The sequence below is a fragment of the Dreissena polymorpha genome, chromosome 4 (genome assembly GCF_020536995.1).
Source record: "Dreissena polymorpha isolate Duluth1 chromosome 4, UMN_Dpol_1.0, whole genome shotgun sequence".
Taxonomy (NCBI): domain Eukaryota; kingdom Metazoa; phylum Mollusca; class Bivalvia; order Myida; family Dreissenidae; genus Dreissena; species Dreissena polymorpha.
Window position 1 is genome coordinate 23,519,692 of NC_068358.1, and position 21,689 is coordinate 23,541,380.

Sequence of the window (21,689 nt, forward strand, 5' to 3'; positions counted from 1 at the left end):
TAACTTGCAACTGTCTAACCAAAATCGGAGATGGTGGAGGGCAAAATTAATGGCTGTGCACCTTGAATTATCTATTCATACTCATACAATATAATGTTGATCTACAGTATCTTGTACAGCATGCATCTAATACTACAGCCAAATTTGCTTACAAATAATATTACAAGAAACACAAGTCATTAAAGACTTAACTTTATTGCATCAACCATTTAGCAGGAATAAAATATAAAGAGAAAAATTATGGCAATTTTTTCATCTGAACATGCAAGTCTTCATATACAATCCCATTGCATATAAAAACGACAGTTTACTATTTTTCCGTTCTATATGTCAGCATAAAGACAAGATGGTATTCACTGTGCAATAAAACACAAGCAATCATATTAAAATTGCTTTTAATTATATGAACTGTACCTTCACTAACATTCAAGAATTTTAATATAAATACATGATGAAAGATGAGCTTTTTCTTGTCTTAAAATAACTTGATACTTTGCAATGACCAAACAATACAACTCAACATACAAATTATCCAACAAAATATATTTTAATGACACAATATTTTTATTCAACAATAGGAATAGCTTAAGGTTGTAACATATTACACTAAAGTCACAGTGTCAATCTAAGCAAAGAGTAGAATCATAAAGAGATGTCCACAACGGATGATGTGCAAGCTGGCTCTGACTCAGATTTCCACATCAGTTGATGTGCAAGCTGGTTATTACAAGGATGTGAACAACCGATGACGTGCAAGCTCTAAGACAGATATCCACAACAGAGATTGTCCTTGCTGGCTCTGACTAATGTCCACAAGTATATAACATGCAAGCTATCTCTGACTGATGTCCTAAACATATGACGTGCAAGCTGGCTCTAACACAGATGTCCACAACAGATTACGTGCAAGCTAGCACTTACACGGATGTCCACAACAGAGGATGTGTAAGCTGGCTCTAACACTGATGTCCAAAAGAGATGACGTGCAAGCTGGCTCTTACACGGATGTTCACAACAGATGACATGAAAGCTAGCACTAACACTGATGTCCACAATAGAGGACGTGCAAGCTGGCTCTAACACGGATGTCCACAACAGATGACATGCAAGCTGGCTCTTACTCGGTTGTCCACAACAGAGGTCAGATGGGCAAGCTGGCTCTGCCTCAGATATGTACACAGAAGATGATGTTCAAGTTGGGAACACTGCTACAGCTATAAAATACAAAAACCATGTTTCATACTATCATATTATTTTACTACATGTATTTCTTCCACAATACAGAACATTATACTCATTATTAGCATTCTGCTATTGCTATCTGAAGGTTTACCAGATGCTATGTGTGAAGATAGTTCATACCAGAAATTAGCCGAAAAACACTTTTTAGACATAATGTGCATTCTGCTTTAAGATATATAGCTCAGAATTCACTGGTTAAATCAAATTTTTTGGACTAAATTGGCGTGGCATGCAGACAAAATGTCGAGTTTTGAAACTGTGTCGTATCTGGTGTGAATCTTGAGTTATTTAATTTGGTCAGTATATCAGATGTGTGCACCTGTTATATGTTAACTGTAAGAGTTTAGAATGTCTTGACAGTCATTGTGTTTGTAATACATTGTGTTATCTTTCAGATTTGTGTGACAGTTAAATATAATAATCAATAATCTTGTTCTGCATGCCGGTCAAATTGTTCCGTGGTAAACACCTACCCATTGTGGTCAACTCGTACCTGTTTTTTAGTCAACTTGTACCTACCCAAACAATTTTTATTTTCCTCTTGATGTTTCAACTTAAATTATCTAAGCATTGCTCACGCAAGTTGTCTGCTGCAGATATGTATAAGCAGCGAAAGTGTTGATGAAAATTGACACTTGTGGTTGATGTCTTTCAAGAATTTTACAATTGTGACAAAATAAGACAAATGAAACAAGTTGAATAGTTTGAATGAAGAACGAGTTGACAACAAGAGCACCGCATAACGGATGCCACGCTCTGCTACAGGTGCTTGTCAGATTTATTTTTTTAGAGGTCACAATGACCTTGACCTAGTGACCCCAAAATGGGTGTGGCGTGTAGAACAAATCAACATGCATCTACATATGAAGTTTCAAAGTTGTAGGTGGAAGCACTTTATTTTAGAGCCAATGTTAAAGTTTTATAGTAGAGGTCACAGTGACCTTGACCTTTGACCTAATGACCCAAAAATGGGTGTGGCGTGTAGAACTCATCAAGGTGCATCTACATATGAAGTTTCAAAGTTGTAGGTGGAAGCACTTTGATTTTAGAGCCTATGTTAAAGTTTTATATTAGAGGTCACAGTGACTTTGACCTAGTGATCCAAAAATGGGTGTGGCGTGTAGAACTCATCAAGGTGCATCTACATATGAAATTTCAAAGTTGTAGGTGGAGCACTTTGATTTTAGAGCCAATGCTAAGGTTTTAGCACGACGCCTACGGCGGACGACGAGCTGGCTATGACAATACCTCGGGTTTTCTCCGAAAACGCCGAGCTAAAAATGGGTACGAGTTGACCAAGGTACGAGTTGCCTTTGGGATGAATTGCCTGTAAAGCCTTGTTCTTTTTCTTTTTAATTGAAGATGTATACGGCGCTGGACTAGAGCATACGACTGCCATAACAATAACTTGGCTCTCTACTAACTGAGCTTAAGGGAAGATGTTTCTTACACACAAACACTAGATATATTTCATTATTTGCCGACATATGATTATGACGTGTTTTTGCGGGTGTTTATGTTTAATCAGAGACGTTTGCATATAGACAAACCGTGAAAACAACACTCGATACTCTTGAGCTGTTTTAATTGCATTAAAATTCATGTATGTTAAATACTAACCTCATTGCTAATGTCATCAAAATTGATCACGCTTTCGCCCTTAAAATTTTTTGTGTTAATGTGAAACAGTCATCATGATGACTGCATGAATGCTGGATAAGACGCGAGTTTTGATAGGTTCTTTCTAGGTGTCGGAACCAATCAAATTTTATCGCGTAACCACATAGCAACCCGAATTTCGTGCAGTAATTCAATGCTATTGAAAATCGCGCGGAGTAATGAATCTTCCGCGCGATTTTTCATTAGCAACCCGCAATTTACATAGCAACCCGAGATTTGTACAGTAATTCAATGCTTAATTTTCGCGGAAGATATTTGTGTTCCGCGCTTTGTGGATAAGGTCCGCGCGATTTTATACACTACTTTTTGTACAGAGTAGATAATATTTAGGTTCCGCGCGATTATTTGAGCCCGCATTCTCTCCAGGGTTGAAAGAGAATTGTTCCGACGGAAAATATATGAAAGTTTCGCGCTTTTTAGATTTCGATTTGTATGTAGTATTTTATGGCTATGCTGGCCTTGGTTTTTCGCGGAAAGTGAAAGTTCCGCGAAAAATGAAAATCCCGATATTTACTATATAAGTATATGTATTTTAGCGGGGGTCCCCTTTGGCTTTCCATACTTATGTTATATTATACGGAAACATAATTAAACCCCGTTGCCGTCAACGAAAATGATTGTTTTGAGTTTTCTGATAAATGTGTAAAATTGTCACGTCAAAGGGTGTGAAAATTCTTGACTATAGCCACATAAGAAAAACTGCCCCGCCGAATCGCGGTCATGTTTTGAAATTGATCGGATCCATATCTCTCTCGACGGAGAAATCATTAAAACCAAAATTTTCTGAGCAAGTTTCACGAAGATTGTACAAACAAATGTCACTTCTAGAGTGTTCTCAAGTTTGTTCTTTAATTTGGCCTGATGACCTCGTTGTTGACCTAACTTGACACTGTTTCAGAGTATTATTGGAAAAAAATGTTCCGCCAAGTTTCAAGTTATGGAAATAACGGTGGAATGCAACTTGATCTCACGCATTCCTTTATTTTACAAAGTAACCGAGCATGTGAACTAGATCGAGATGTCATTTGGGCTGAAAGAGACTTAATATCTCAATCTCACATTATATCTAAGTACCGGTATTTAAGATTTTCTCAACATACACTTATAAATAAAGTGTGTGTTTGTAATTATACAGATGTAAAGGTCCTTAAGCCACTGCGGCTACAAAATGTGAAATCCGTTTGTACGTTCTTACAGGGGCTTAGGTGCACACATTAATGCTCTCAAGTGCTACATTAAGATGCCCAAGTGCTGTTTCTTACCCACTTAAACGCGGACAAGTGCGTTAGTAGATATGTGCTTAAGAGCCACCGTCGCACGTAAATACGCTCACATGTGGTCTTTGCGCCGCTAACGTTATGATGCTCAAGTTTACGCTTAAAGAATTCACGTGCGCATATCGTTAAGTACATTTGGGAACGGAAAGGTGTCCTAGTGGGTGAAATAATGTTTACATACAGCCAAAGTTCTTATATAGCACACTATATATTGGTATGGTCCATGTTCATTGATATTAAGTGGAAAATACCTACATGCTAATTAAACTGTGCGCAAAGGCCCCGGACGGCGATACTAAGATGATAAGGAAATATGCGTGTAATTGAACGTGGATGATATTTTGAAACAATAACACACCTATGGGTTATGTCAAATTTTACTTTTCTCGATTACCATTTTTACACGATGACCTTTTGTTTTGTAGGAATATGTTCTAAATTATTAATGCAATTATTAAATCGAGTAGTGTAAACTGATTTTAAGAACAATAACAACGCCATCTTTATTTCAAGGAATAGTATAGTTGAAGTTTGTTTGCATCAATAGTACTCAAATTTTTATAAACAGTATTACTCTTGCCATCCGTAGCTGTATATTTGACTTATGAACATCCTTCAAATCACATAATATGTTTTGAAAATGTCCTTCTATTGGTCAGTAATGTATAAATCCTAACACAACAATATTTAGTTTTAAAGAAATCCCCTAGGCTTAAACAAATCAATGACCAAATCACATGTAAATAATTTACTACCGATGCCTAACAGGTGCCTACGGACAGAACCATGTAAATGCGGAAAAAACAAACATTTTTAATGATAGTTTTAATGTTTCATTTTATAATTGTTTGTTATATACATCTTTTTCTATATAATGGGCAATTCGAATCATGATACAAAGTTGAGAAAATCAAATCGAGATTAGTAGATTAGCAGTAAAATTATGAAGGTATGAAAACCGATTTGCGCATTATCACTATTTTTAACGGAACGTGTAGTCAGACGAGATTCAATCACCGGTCAACACTGAAAATGTAAATATTGCATTAAAGAATCTCTTTGAATTAACCTTATGCCAACTGGACCGATAATATCGAGATTTAAAACCACTGTTACATTAATCATGGCTAAAGTTTTGAAACTATTTTACCTGCCTTTAAAGGCCTACGGCACGAACTTTGGTATGAAGGAACTGTTACGTATTAATAGTTAATAATGACGATATTTTTAACATTAATTTAATGAGTTCATCGACTATTAGAGTGGAAGTAACGGATCTCGAACCACTAAGACTTCAACATCTCTTTCAAAAATGTTTACTAAATAAATAAAAAATGGCAACAAAGTTTAACATTTTAATTATATATACATCAACCTATTTATTTAAATCGGCACAAAGTATGAGAAATGGAAGAAACAACTTTCATACATTGTTGTAACCGATATGTATTAACTGTCATGGCGGTGTCAACAAAACTGACCTAATCTCGAACCCATGAAAATCTATAGAACCTAAAGAACAAATGCAGGCACTTGAGGCAAAAACACAGGCAATTTCTGTAAACATGTTCTAAAATTATGCACAACATTATTTAATTAATCAAACAATAGAAAAAAGTTTACTCTTCAGTTTTGTGACATGGGCAAATGAAAGTGTCGTGAAGGCGAATCACTGTTTGTGGACAATAGTACTTTAAGTGGACACAGTGAAAACAATTTGTTGCACAACACTGGGCCCATTTGGTGAACACCAATGAGACACAGTTGGTGATTTCTCTGGGCTGGAACCGGTTACAGACACAGCATTTGTCTTCATCCGTTGCTTCTTCATCGGAACTTGAACCTGTATCATGGACAAGGTTGGTGTGTGAAGGATCCGGAATCGGCTCTTGTGTTGCTTCACTGACCTGCTTCACGGTTGATTTAGCTGCTTTTGTTTTTTTGTTTTTTGTTACAAGCCTTTTTGGTTCATTTGCTTTTCTTTTTTTGTTGCTGATCTTTGCTGTACATTTAATTTTAATATTAAGACGATCTGCTAATTATAACGACAATGTGACGTGTCACATCATCGTAACGTGACATTTCTATGCAGACGACAAGATATGTAAAGACGATATGCTAAATATAACAACAATGTGACGTGACATTTCGATGCAGAGGACAAGCGACTTCCTGCCAATGTAAATTCAGTTTTATAAATGTAACTTGTATGGGTGGAGCAAGTTCATACTTTTGGAATACAAAAAGAAGTTAATTTCTTCAAAGAAATCGCATTGTTAACAATATAATGATTGGTATATACCTGTTTTGACGCATTTTACGGACACTTTCGCAAGTTACATCTGAATTGTTTACCACTGCTGCGGTTCACATAATTTGATGACGTAATACGCATAGCATGTGTTTATAAATCGCGAGTTAGCAAAAGGTGCGAGATCAGGTATGGTTCGAGATCAGGTACTTATACGATATCTAATCTATGTTTGAGTTAGAAAATATACCATGGTTATGAGTAACGAAGAGATATTTCTAACTGGTCCCATACACATGCAATTCTTAGCTTTTTCTTGGAAAAGTAACACTTCATCACACATCCAAACATATATTATTTTAACCACGAGATAGCACACTCAGATACACGTGCTGTATATTTATATTCATCGCTTCATGGTGTCCTAAGCATCTGCAATGGTGACCTCAACCTCCACACTGGACTCAATGCTGATGGACGTGATCTGCTTGACAATCTCGCTGGGGCTGTGCATGTCAATGCGGCGCTTGTGAATCCTCATTTAAAACTTTAAGGAAATAAAAGCGAGACGACTAGCGAGTCTTCTATTAACAACAAAACTTAATACATTTTTTGGGGCTCTTGTGTACACTGAAGGTCAATGGTCTCTTGAATCCCCAATCATTGACTAGCAACAAATAAATGTTATTCATTTGTAAATAATTTATACCTGCATAATTGTGTGTTATTTGTTTGGACTAGAATAACAAAATAATAAGATTACTTTTCAACGTCATACTTATTAAAGTAGTTAATATATTACGCAATCTCTTTTAAAATCACTTAAAGTCTAAACAAACGTGTATATCTATGCAGCTGATACATTGATGCCACTTGTATTGATTATCAGGACTCAACTTTATATAAGTAATTTGATGGGCCGAAAAATCAAGTATTAACATACTGATTATTTTTATTGGTTAATGTTCTACCATATTCATTTCTAGGATTCAAGTACAGAAGGGCAGTTCGTTCATAGACGGTTTGTGGCGTTTGTCATGATAAGCCAAAGTGCCAATTCTAAAATAATCTGTGTCCACCAACTGGATTTGTTAACTGCAAGAACATTAAGTTAAAAATTCGTTGAAAATTGTTTGTTTTTACTAACGCGACTGACCCTATTTTTTGTGCCGTCCTGAATACGCTTTACCAACGTGAGTTTTCTCTCATTATTTCCACATTCGATCATATTCACTAAATTAATTATACATTAAGTGATAATTAGTGCAGGAAATCCGTTATTACTATAGGTATTCGGACACTCCAAAATGTCGCCCCCCCCCCTGTATTTCGCCCAAAAATTTTTTTTCGTGACTCTATATTTTCTGTCACACGGTATTTCGTCCCTAATTCTATAATTAATTACTCTCTGGTTTTGGACAGTATATTTTTAAGCTATTTTACCAGATGTTTGCCCTGTTTACGCTTATCTAGGGACCCTTCGATCATGGAGTTTTAAACCTGATTAAGGTCATAAAACCTGGCATATGAATGCCTTGGCGGCTATGGACCATTACAATTGTATTATTGGGTATATTACCATGTATACCGGTACTAAACAATTGGTTCACCCAACATCATTTGAAATGATATCGTATTAAGGAAGCAGTATGGTTGTTTTGTTTTTATAACGTTTGTAAATACCATTTCAGGTAAGAGATTGCAAATAAGTGAAGCTCTGTCTTTTTAAGTAGAGAAAGAAGGGTACAAATCAATACAATTATTGCACATCTATTATTCAATTAATTGGTTTTATTTCAATTTAATAATTGCCAAACAAACATAACATATACGTCACTAAATTATCGGACACTTGTATTGTTTAATATTGTTCGTGTCTACATTTTTGGAAACGAAAAAATAAATGTTTAAATGTCCGAAAACTTAGAGGAATTACGGTCGTGGTGAATGCACATTTGGAAGATTTATTTTAGTTTTATGACATTTCCTTATTAAAATGGAAAATAAAAAATGTAATATAGGAAAAGTTAACGAAAACTTATTTCGCCGACCTATCGACCCTAATGTTGCGGCGATTGTTGTGGAAAAAATGGCATGATATGTTTGGTAAGATTACAACTGAATTTCCATGAGAAGAACGGTAGTTCTTGCAGAGTGAGTTTGCATGTTAGGCTCATGTTACAGACAGCTTTGATATAACATTGACTATTGAAAAACTCTGAAACTCTGCAATATGGTATAAAATTGAATAATCTACATTAAATCACGATGCTCGAATAAACATAATGTGATAAGAAAAACAAGTGCGGTTAAATTTTATTTTTATTGATATGTGTTGCTGTTGAAACTCGTCGTGATTATTCGTCTTTAGCAGGTGAATCGTGTCAATTATTGTGTGCAAAGTTTAGACAAAATTACGTTCGAAAAATAAAGATGACATTGTTTGTTTTCTGATTGATACCGAGAAATATTTTCTTCTTACAGTTATACAAATTAGAACAGACGTAAATAGGCTAAATTTGCTGTGGAAATAAATCTCCGTATTATTCCGAAATCAAAACAAATGTTGTTTTTCTTGCCGTTTACTTTGTTACATATTAATTATATTTTAAGGTTTTTATTTATTTACTATTTTCTAATTGATGAGTAGTATTTGGATTGAGAAGTAAACATTCCAGTGATACGTTGGATAATAATTCAAAAGAAATTAAGAACTTATGCAGTAAAATAGTTGGGAGCTGTTAGAAATGGCCGCAGGAAAAGCGATTATAGAAGTCGCGAATTTGAGTATTCTTAATTAATTAATTTTGAGAAGATAAATGCTATGTGATTAAACAATAAACAAAACAGTCAAAAGACTGAAGCATGAGAGTTTTTTGTGAACAAGATTAATAACTTAGTTTATGCACCTTACAAAATAGCGGCGATATTCGATGGATGAGTTTTCTAAAAAATAATTATGTTTCGCTATACGCCGCGTCCGCTTTATTTATTTAAAAAGATTGAATATATTGGGATTTTATTTCAGAATAATTTACGCCTTTTAATCACGTCATTGTTGTTTTTTGTGTGTTGTGAAGAAAGAAAAAAACATGTTCATTTGATGCTATGGAACTATTCGAGTGTGCTATGTGAGTGATTGATACGAGCAAATATTGAAACGCACGGTTTTTTATTTTATTTTTATTTTTTTACTTTAATTATGAAAATTTTCATATTTGGCAATATATCTGAAAGTCTTTCAGCAGCTATATATAATTCCTGTTTTATAGTTATATTTGTTGCTGTTTATAGTGACATTTTTCAACTGTGCGCTTTTTTGGTACGCTGTATTGTCGTGGTCCTCATGACGAAGCCGTTACTCCATTGGTACTTCGACTGATCGTTTCTTTTTCCCGATCGGAATTCTGGGAAGCGGAATCCTCGGAAGCGGAATTCTGGGAAGCGGAATCCTCGGAAGCGGAATTCTGGGAAGCGGAATTCTCGGAAGCGGAATTCTGGGAAGCGGAATCCTTGGAAGCGGAATCCTGGGAAGCCGAATCCTAATCCAGCCCCTCTTTCTTCTTTGGCTTCTGTAAAAATTATTCGTTTTCTTGATCTACATATCATTTGGATAACATATTCATGTACAATTAAATACTACATAAATGGTCATCACCTTTTCAGTGGCATGTTTACCCAATATCATAAATTAAATATATTGAAAAGCAACCGTATGTACAATGTTTTACAAATTTACTTGTATCATACACGAAGAGCAATCAATTACATTAATTACATAGACCCATATGCTAAATAAAGTCAAATATATGTTTGACTTAATATATAGGAATAATCATCAGCATGAACATCATCCCCTCAATCTTAATCTTTGTTTGCCCCTTCTTGTCATTCATCTCTTCATTATCGTCGTTCATGAAAAAAGCATATAATTTACCCCTTATCGTCGCCATCATCAACGCCTTCCAGCTGCTTGGAGGAATCTTGTTCACACGCTTCTATGCATTGATCTAAATCGTCGCCTTCGAATTCAGCACACTCGCCGTCGCAGAATTTGTTTTCAGCAGCACCAACACTCTAAATATGAAAGTCAGCGATAATTGGCATCTTTTATCAACACACTGGACAATACAGACATTTAGTTTGTGTCATTTACATACGTAACAACGTATCCTTAAATTTTGAATACTATTGTACCATGCTTTAGTATATTGCATGTTTTATGCAAATTAATAAAGATGGTTAAAAATAAATTTTAACCAATATTTATGTGCTTACTGTGTTATTTGCACGCTCTTCAGCTTCCTGTAATTCGTCATTGGTCAAATCGTCTAGAACATATATAAAAGCAAGTACAACCTTATTTGATAACTTACTTTTTGAAGAAGGAGCATGGTTGTTAATCAATGTTCATTTTAGGAACACATACCGTTAAGCAAACGGTCACTAAATTTGTTTAAAAAGTATACCCTTGACCCCAAAAAAATCAACTGGCGTGATAATTTGCAAACATCTTGCGCAACAACGTACTTTTTCTACTGTTCTTTTGTAACAAACACACATTTAATTTTTACGCCATGTCACATTTCAAGTTGTGAATATGTGTGCCTGATGTATGTGGTTATGTCGTTCTAGTTTGCACATATCAACTGATCACAAACAAAGTTTAAATCTATGCTTTAAGTTAAATTCACTTATTGAAAGACAACTGCGTTATAGTTTGTAATTATCATTTAAAGAAAAGCAAATTGAAGGATGTTCATAGTTCTAATGAAATGTTTGGAGGAACTGTTTATCTATAAAATTTAGTATCACAATTGTTGCGATATGCAACATTATTTCTGTAAGAACAAGGCAACACCCTTAAAAACAGCCACCAGTCCTTTTAAGGCAAATTGCCGTTACATATTAAGACTAAACTCACAACATAATAATAAAAATTGATATAAATTGTGAAGCCGTCTAGAACGAGCAAGGTACAATAAGTCTTTACCCACCTTAACGACCATATAAATATTTTATTTAATATTGTGTGTTTCGAAACTGAAACGCTTCACTAACCAAAATAATTGTTTGAATGAAAAACATGCATGGAATTTTCATTGCATCTAACAAAACAAAAAGTATCGCAGTTCGTGTCTTATGTCTTAAAATTTGAAATAAAAAGCAAATAACTTTTTTTCTTTACAGTGACAATAATACAACAGTATGATATAAAATAGCATTTAAAATCTTATTTTACCTTTCTGTGCTCTTGTCTGGGGGCCCCAGACCAGCATGGTCGCCAAAAATCCTATCAGAATAATCTTCATTTTGCAGGTTTGTTGAAAACTGTTTTCTTCTGTATCATAACGCGCTTTTATACATTCCAAAGATTGTATTTGTTTGCGAATAGGGCGAATACGTGCAATTAAACTTCCCCTGTAAATCATTATAATTTAAGTTTTATTGCTTTGACGCATACTTTAATTTCCCAGCGCTTATGATATCTTATCAGGGTTTTCAGACATCAAATGGCACAGGAAATAAATAAAAAAGATTTTGCAGTGCAGCATTTACAAAGCACCATATTACACGAATACCATTTATTTCACGAACAAGTAATACTTTTTAACGAGCGTATATTCAATTTAAAATGACAATACATTTAAAATGGGAACTCTTGGGCATTATCGTGTTATCTCATAATTTGTTAACATACAAATAAGCTGATTGAAACCTTATGTAAATTAGGTAGATATTAAAAATAGTAAATACAGAATATATAACATAATAAGATACTTTTTAAGTAGGCAAACGCTTACTTGGCCCATTGACCTTAAGGAAGTGTCTTAATGTGGGGCTACTTTAATTGATATCTAAATGATTGTATGGCTTAACTTAATGAAAGTATTACATTTATTTACATTGAAACGTGCATGTAAGAAAACATAATGGCAATAACTATGTTGTTTATTTCTTCTTTTGCTTATTTGTCCCGTTCTATGCAAGCATTATATAAAAACACACATAGTAACAACCTAAGAACAAATTCAACAAAATAAAGATTGATATAAAGCTTGAAAATAATTCATTTTTATATGTTATGTTCAATCTCCTTTGGATGCAAACACGATGCAAAGGTGTACAGTGAAGAGTGAAATGGTCGGCAGTATCGAAAGTATCGAAAATTTACATAAAACAAAACGATCATGATATACGTTGTTAAGCTATAAGTATGCAAAGAAATATGTTCCATCTACAAAAGATTTGGAACTATAAAGATAGCAAAAAAACTCAGACTTGTGAGTGAGGAAATCTTTAGAAAATGTTCATCATACATTTATATAATTTAAAAAAAACTCAGACTTGTGAGTGAAGAAATTTTTAGAAAGTGTTCTTCATACATTTATATAATTTCGTTAGATTATCGTCGGGTTTGTGACTTTAACAAGGGCTGTATGTAAAACATGCATGCCCCCCCATATGGGCTGTCCGTTGTAGTGGCAGCCATTGTGTGAATACGTTTTTTGTCACTGTGACCTTGACCTTTGACCTAGCGACCTGAAAATCAATATGGGTCATCTGCGAGTCATGATCAATGTACCTATGAAGTTTCATGATCCTAGGCGTAAGCGTTCTTGAGTTATCATCCGGAAACCATTTAACTATTTCGGGTCACCGTGACCTTGCTTGATCTTTGACCTAGTGACCTAAAAATCATTAGGGGTCATCTGCGAGTCATGATCAATCTACTCATGAAGTTTCATGATCCTAGGCATATGCGTTCTTGAGTTATCATCCGAAAACCATTTTACTATTTCGGGTCACCGTGACCTTGACCTTTGACCTAGTGACCTCTAAATCAATAGGGGTCATCTGCGAGTCATGATCAATCTACCTATGAAGTTTCATGAGTTATCATCCAAAAATCATTTTTCTTTTCGGGTCACCGTGACCTTGATCTTTGACCTATTGGCCTCAAAATCAATAGGGGTCATCTGCGAGTCATGATCAATCTACCTATGAAGTTTCATGATCCTATGCGTATGCGTTCTTGAGTTATCATCCGAAAACCATTTTACTATTTCGGGTCACCGTGGCCTTGACCTTTGACCTAGTGACCTGAATATCAATAGGAGTCATCTGCGAGTTATGATCTATCTAACGATGAAGTTTCATGATCCTAGGCGTATGCGTTCTTGAGTTATCATCCGGAAACTATTTTACTATTTCGGGTCACCGTGACCTTGACCTTTGACGTAGTGATCTCAAAATCAATAGGGGTCATCTGCGAGTCATGATCAATGTACCTATGAAGTTTCATGATCCTAGGCCCAAGCGTTCTTAAATTATCATCCGAAAACCCTGGTTGACGGACCGACAGACCGACCGACCGACATGAACAAAGCAATATACCTCCTCTTCTTCGAAGGGGGGCAGAATTTTTTTTATAAATTATTAAAAAATGTACACATTCTCATAAAAACCAAAACTACATACAGTAAAGCAATGCATTGTATGAGGTGTCGTATAATGATATGATATTAGTCGGAACATTATACACACACATTTTTTTTAAAGCATCTTTCTTTCGCACTTACTATACCATGATTGATAAAACCCTTATTGATCAAAGCCATTTGTTCGTTAAGTTGAATGCACAGTCTTTTTATGAAATATAATAATGATACTTATGGGTTATATTGGTGTAAAAAAAACGGAAACAAAATTGAGACAATTTCCTTGACAGACAAGTTTCTGTAAATATTGGAAATTGTTTTGGTTCATTTGTTCCGTAATTAAAAGTGTAATATTTCCCTATGAATATAAAGTGTGTTTAAGAAAACTCTTTGAGAACTGATTTATTGATATTTGTAGTGTTTTGATGACACTTATTTTAGATTGTACGTTCTTCAATTAGCATTATTTTTCAAACCAGTTTTTGTGTGTAATGTTGAGTGAACAGTTTTCTTAAAGCTTCCTTCGATAACACGAATTTGTTATGGTTCAATTTATGTACTTAATATAGTAAATGATGCTCAGTGGAAGTTATATTGCTGTAACAAATTTGGATAAATTTCGTTTTAAGATATGTTTATGTAAATATTGTACATTATAAATTTATTTTTCCGCAATGTAAGGTTGTTAAATAACACGCTCATTTAGAACTGATTAATTTGTCTTTAAATTGTTTGGAGGACATTTGTACAGATTTCACGTTCTCCAATTATATGAATGTTTTCTTGATTAATTTCAATTTGATTTAAATCAGGGAAATTTGCATAATCAGATTTATAAAGATTGTACACTATGTGGTTTATCGCTTTTAATGTTTGGCGACCATAATTTATATTTTAAAATAGGAAAGTTCCACGGGTTGTCCTTTACAAAATATATCAATCTCCTTGAAAACCCGATTCATTCGCTTCTATCTAGTATCGAACTTTTCACATGGGTTTCTTCTTTGAATCTGCGGTGCTTCAAATACAGAAAGGTAGCTCATTACATAAATTATGCAAAGAAAAGGTAACTAAGCCAAGTGAACAATGTTTTTTTGGCCTGACTTTGTTTTCATGATAACTGGGTTGAAAATTGATCTACATTTATTAATGCTGTCATATTAAAAAAAGATCAGCGAAGGTAAGGCTTTTGATGTTGCAGTAAAAATGAAAATACAGATATACTAGGCTATACATATTTCATCCTCTCTGTCTTAATGTCGCAATTACACGGAAAAGAGAATTAAAAGCCTAAAGGGAGACAGGTTTTAAACAGTCATTTAACAAACAATCATTTGTATGTTTCCAAGTTATTAAATATATAATCCGCACTCTACGTACTAAAAAGGCATTACATTCCAAGCATAAGACAGGTATTTAATATAGATATATGTCGGTAATAGCCTCTGAAGACTAACATTTGACAACATCAAAAATATGCACGTGGATACAAAGCACACACCAAGCGGTTGCAGTATGAAACATGAAATACAATCTCTAAACAATACTGTCAGCTTTTTATGTCTCCCACCACTATAGTGGGGGACATATTGTTTTTGCCCTGTCTGTTGGTTGGTTGGTTTGCTTGTTTGTTTGTGCAAACTTAAACATTTTCCATAAATTTTGCAATAGCAACTTCATGTTTGGCATGCATGGTTATTTCATGGAGCTGCACATTTGTAGTGGTAAAAGGTGAAGGTCAATGTCATCCTACAAGGTCAAAGGTCAAATATATGGGTCAAAATCGCTCATCTAATGTACACTTGTGCAATATTGAAGATAGCAGCTTATATTTGGCATGCATGTGAGCTGCACGTTTTGAGTGGTGATAGGTCAAGATCATCCTTCAAGGTCAAAGGTCAAATATATGGAGACATAGTGTTTCATAAACACACCGCTTGTTTAAACTGTTCTGTCACGGATTGGGACAATGAAAATCATATCAGTGCCGTCGCAATGATGACAACGCTGTCCGAAATACTGGCTTTTTTTACGAATACAGAGCGCAACTGTTACGCTAAGAACGGCGAAGGGTTGTTTACCATCGAGACCATCGTCGTTGTATAGATCAATGATCAATAATCGTGTGCCTCGGTTGAAGATCGCCGGATGTACCGTTGGACTGCATTAAATATTAAGACATCTCGATGAAAATTTTCAGTCTACTAGAGGCACCTGGACCGCTGCGTCCAGTGCAGTTTTGCTTTTATATTTACGTATTCAAACCGCTTTGCGTAATTAATCATATCCCTTCGTAACTATTTCACATAAGAACGGACCGAGATATCTACAACATGTCTGGTATTCAGCTGTCGTAAAGTCTTTGCCAAAGGAAAGCGTAAGATAAAACTTCAATAACTGTATCAGAGATATAAATAACAAATCGTATGTTAAAGAGATATTATGCGCATTTTTCTCAAGTGAATTGAGCTGAACAGAATTAACAGGTCAAAAGAGTTAGATAAAATGTGGTAACTGACCAATTATTTGCAATTCATCTTGCTACCATAAGTTTATAAAAATATATATTATATTCGATATTTTACATGACAGTCCCAGTCCTCTATTTAAAATAATCCGTAAAACAAAACTGAGTCTTTGTGTCGTTTGAACGAATCTGCACTAAAACTAAATTTAGATTCACATCGTACATTAATTATCTGTTGTCAAACGAAAGTACGGTGGATATTCAAATGCATTATTTTTCTCTTTGCGGGATATTGTTTTAGTATGTTGATGCTGCATTAACAAATATAAGTTTATATGAAGTGAAAACACCAAAAATAAACAATGGTTGCGATAGACACCTAGCATATACTGATAGATGCGCAAAATATCACTTTAAGTCACACTAATTAAAGAAATAATGACAAATTCACTGTTTGAGTGTATTTGCATTTTCTTATAAAAGTGAGAGATGAAATCTGTACTATTTAAAATGAACGGAAACACGTTTAGTCGACGATGCTAGATTTCATAAAACAGCACGGTAGTTCATTGTTAGTTTGCATGTAATGGTCGTTATGTAGAGTGCTTTGATATAACTTTGACTACTAAAAGTCACAGTAATATGGTTTAATCTGGAATAATCAACATTATAGCATTTTTCACTATGATCGATAAGACCTTTTCGATCAGCAAAACATTTTGAGACCAATTCTACAGCAAATAACCACAGTCTAATTCATGAGAAGTGCGGTGTCTGTAAGGTTCCATGCAGATTTGAATTAGCTGAGTCTTACCCGTATGACTCTAAAATGTTTTGATTGTAATGCAGTGAGAGTAAAATGTATTAGTGAGAACGAGTATATTGCCAGAATTTATAAGCTATCATACAAATATTCATAGAACACTATTACAGAATGGTTGATAACCCCAGGTAGGTAAATTGTATTGCATTTCAGTTACACTTACTAATACATCAGTAAACTTGGTCAAAACATTGATTTCATTGATATCTCGTACGAGTTCGAAAAGGGTCAAGATCGGTGAAAAAACATGGCCACCCGGGGGCGGAGCAGTTTTCTCTATATGTATTTAGTCAAAACATGTAAACTCTCTAGAAGTCACATTTGTTGGTCACATCTTCCTGAAATGTTGTCAGGACATTTAATTCCTAGATACGCGAGTTAAGTTTGAAAAAGGTTCCGGTCCGTTAAAAAACATTGCTGCCAGGGGGACGGGGCAGTTTTCCTTAAATTTATATAGTAAAAAAAAGCTTGCGAACAGTCAAGAAGTCACATTTTTGCCAAATCATCATGAAACTTGGTGAAAACATTGGTTTATTGATATCTCGGATGAGATCGAAAACGGTCCATATCGGTGAAAAAACATGGCCGCCCGTGGGCGGGGCATTTTTCTCTATATGTATAGTGAAAATATGTGAACACTCTAGAAGCCACATTTTTGGGCAAATTTTCATGAAATTTGGTCAGAATATTTGTTAACAACAAACGAGAGTTGAGTTTGAAAATGGTTTCGGTCCGTTGAAAAATATGGCTGCCGGGGGGGTGGGGAGGTGGTGGTGGCGCATTTTCCTTATATTTATATAGTAAAAACACTCTAAACGTCACATATTTTGCTCAATCCCAGTAAAACTAGGTGAAAACATTGGTTTTATGTATATCTCACATGAGTTCGAAAATGGTCTCTATCGGTCAAAAAACATGGCCGCCAGGGATGGGACAATTTTCCTTAAATGACTATAGAGAAACCTTGTGAACACTCTAGCCTATTTTTTGCCTATTAATCGTGAAACTTAGGCAACACATTGGTTTTATTGATATCTCGGACAAGTTGGAAAATTTCTCAGATCGTTGAAAAAAACCCTTTTCAGCTCACCCGATTGCTCATGTGAGGTTTTAGGATCGGTATTTGTCCGTCGTCCATCCGTCCGTTCACATTTGGTTTGTAAACACTCTAGCATTCACATTTCTCAAGCATTCTTTATTAAAGTTGCTAAGAAGCTATATTGCCACAAGATCTCAGTCAAAGTTTGATAATGAGCAAAATCGCATAATAAATGCTAGAATAATTGCCCTTATATTGTCAAATGTTTCATTATATTATACAAAATCCTTGTTAACACTCTAGAGGTCACACTTTTGTTTCAGATTGTATAAATCTTGGTCATAATATTTATTTTTGTATGCAAAGTTTGATGTTTGGTCATGCGGGGTCAAAATATAGATCACCAGGTCAAATCTTACAAAAACTCATAAACTTTCCATACGCCAGAGTTTTGGTTCAATAATGATGAAACTTGACCAGGATGTTCGTCTGGACAATATCTACGTTAAGTTTGACGTTTGGTAATTCGGGGACAAAAACTAGGTCATGGGGTATAATCTTACAAAAACCTTGTTAGCACACTAGAGGCCATAGTTTTGGTCCAATAATGATGATACTTGACCACGATGTTTAGCTTCAAGTGTAAATATGTTGGCATCCTATGCTGTTTTAGATTTTTACTTCTTGCTTTTAGTAATAAGACTAGAATATGCATCATATCCTTATTTCCATTTCTTCTTTGGATATTCTTTTGTTTTAAATGAAACATGTGTATGTCTGTGTGCACGCATGCGTGTGCGTGTTTGTTGTATAGGGTATCCGGACTAACTTCTGTTGACATTTATAAACCCTTTTTTGATCCGTAACATTTGTTTATGTTGTGAAGAGATACTTAAGTTTTATGTTCTATTTTGTTCTATCTACTTGCATAGTCCACTGAGCAACTTTTCTAACATGAAGTTTACATAGCTTCAATTGTAAATATGTTGGCATCCTATGCTGTTTTAGATTTTTACTTCTTGTTTTTAGTTATTAGAGTAGAATATGCATCATATCCTTATTTCCCTTTTTTTCTTTGGATATTCTTATGTTTTAATTGAAACAGTTGTATGTGTGTGTGCGCGCATGTTTGTGCGTGTTTGATTTTTAGGGTATCTGGACTGTCTTCTGTTGACATTTATGGAACATTATTAAAAATTGCTTGTAGTGTTTTCAATACTTGATTGTTTGTTAAATTTGTCAATATTTGTCAATAAAAGTTTGAAATTTGATAGGTTTTCATTCTGTGTTGTTAACGTATCTCCTTTTTTGTGATAACATAAGATTTGTACAAACCATTTATTTGTGTGTTACATTTAATAAGCCTGTCAAAAGGCAGCATGTAGATAGAGTCAATATCAGATTGATGCCTTTCACTTTCTTTTTTCCATCTGTCCATTCGTCTATCAATTATAACTGTCCTTAATGAAGCTTAAGAAGCTGTATTTTTCTGTCCCACAGTCTATACTGGGAGGACATATCGTTTTTAATCTGTCAGTTCGTTTGTTTGTTGGTTTGCGTCAAACTTTAACGTTGGTGATAACTTTTGCAATATTGAAGATAGCAACTTGATATATGTCATGCATTTGTTTCCCATGCACATTTTGAGTTGTGAAAGGTCAAGGTCATCCTTCAAGGTCAAATTTGTTGGTTGGTTTGCGTCAATCTTTAAAAATGGCCATCACTTTTGCAATCTTGAAGATAGCAACTTGATATTTGGCATGAAAGTGTATCTCATGGAGCTTCACATTTTGAGTGGTTAAAGGACAAAGGTATCCTTCAAGGTCAAAGGTCAAATATATGGCGGACATAGTGTTTCACCAACACAGCTTGTTCACATAATACTTGAGTATTTTAAGAGAATGATTTTCTTGATGCAAATCAAAGTAATAATCGTATCTGACTCATGGATCAAACACTTGATTACTAGGTCATTTTTTGACAAAGATTGAATGAATCGACTCCTCTCAGGTAAGCGAACTAGGGTCATCTTGGCCCTCGTGTTAGTGAGATTTATCCAGTGATAAGAGAGAGTTGAGACAAAAAAATTTGGACTATATATACCATAATAAAATTACAGAAAGAGGACCATAATTCTTCCAAGACCTGTATGAGCCGAAATTCGTATCTATATTCGTATCTATATATTATTTTTTTCTTGCATGATATAGATAAATAAAATCATAATGTGCATGATGCTTTTGATGATTGGAAATGATACATGATAAATCATAAGTTATTTTTAAATTACTTTGCTAGATGAAATTGATGTCATTTTTTATGAATTTATCTTTAATATCTTTGAGCTATCGTGCACTATTTGGGTCATTGATGTTCAGACACTGTAAACTTCGAATGCACAATAAATATTGTCGTCTGCCTACTCGTGTGTCCTATTTGACCGTTCAATGTAATCGATTGCTGGTCGCAAAAGTCGTATGATAAACAAATAAAAAGAAGCGTGACAATAAATACATTATTTCTAAGCTGATCACATTACACCTTTTCTACCGACTATCGATCTGAATTTAAGAGTGATCATTAAATAACTAGTTCCATGTTAATGATGTGACATCTTTCTGTCGATTATCGATTAAAATTAAAAGGTGATAGTAAATTATTTGTTTGTTACTCACAAACTATGCTAACTGACAGCAACGTATTTTAATCATAGGGATACGTTAAAACACGCGCGATTTATTTTTATTCAATGTTTAGTTTCGAATGTGTAGCTCATATGAAGAGAAATCCGTCTATTATATCATAAAATAGAAAGCAACGTGCCCTTTTTAACCTTAAAGCGTCCCTTTGGACAAAAGAAATCTGAACACCCCTAACCACCAAACAAAACAAAACACACATAAACACACACATTAAGGTTAATAACTTCGAGATGATATAGTCGTCATTGTGTGCTCATATTATCATCTATGCTGTTAAAAAGGTGCTATATGAAAATTGCTCTATTACAACGAAAATTGTGTTTAAATGTACATGTACTAAATATATGATGTGTGTACTTTGACAAGTACCAAAATCATGACTTAATATATTTAAAGTTTTATGTTAAATTACTATATGCGACATGTGCTTGTTGTCATAAAAAGATATATATAGCAAATGGATACTATATATAACGAAAACTGGTTGGCTCAAACAAATTTTGGGCCAGCGCTAGCACTGGAGAATTAATCTAACGTCGTGCCTGCCCTGCCAATGATGGGGTAAATTGATGCACATTAAATACAAGAAGGAAACTGGTAAATAAACATTGTTATTCTTTAAAAAAAACAGTTCTAATATATTTCCCCCCCCCCCAAAAAAAAAACAACACAACAACATTTGCTTCTATGAGCACAGACATGTTGAATTTAGCAACACATATATCAAAAAAACATTTGGATCAGTTCTAATTTTATTCCGTACATT

General features: G+C 34.5%; 2 protein-coding genes and 1 long non-coding RNA gene across 5 annotated transcripts in view; 1 reads left to right on the forward strand and 2 right to left on the reverse strand.

The window, feature by feature from the left end:
* Window positions 1-21,689, forward strand: part of LOC127879186 (RAB7A-interacting MON1-CCZ1 complex subunit 1-like) — a 71,845-nt gene that overhangs the window by 37,204 nt on the left and 12,952 nt on the right. The gene's annotated exons all lie outside the window — the stretch shown is intronic.
* LOC127879196 (uncharacterized) lies at window positions 180-3,493 on the reverse strand. The gene is made up of 2 exons (XR_008048965.1): window positions 2,863-3,493; window positions 180-1,214 (listed from the first exon to the last, which is right to left on the reverse strand). It is a non-coding gene; the product is annotated as an uncharacterized LOC127879196 (long non-coding RNA).
* The window catches only part of LOC127879187 (prophenin-2-like), a 196,579-nt gene continuing 184,503 nt past the window's right edge, over window positions 9,614-21,689 (reverse strand). For 2 of the 3 annotated variants that reach the window (XM_052425881.1, XM_052425880.1), the window contains exons 3-4: window positions 10,388-10,527; window positions 9,614-10,022 (exon numbers count right to left, since the gene is read on the reverse strand). In XM_052425881.1, coding sequence (XP_052281841.1) covers window positions 9,809-10,022; window positions 10,388-10,527 — 354 coding nt within the window. In that variant the 3' untranslated portion in view covers window positions 9,614-9,808. Of the gene's footprint in view, window positions 10,023-10,387; window positions 10,528-10,728; window positions 10,782-11,692; window positions 11,844-21,689 lie in introns of those variants that run through there. The other variant, XM_052425879.1, reaches the window with a different exon arrangement.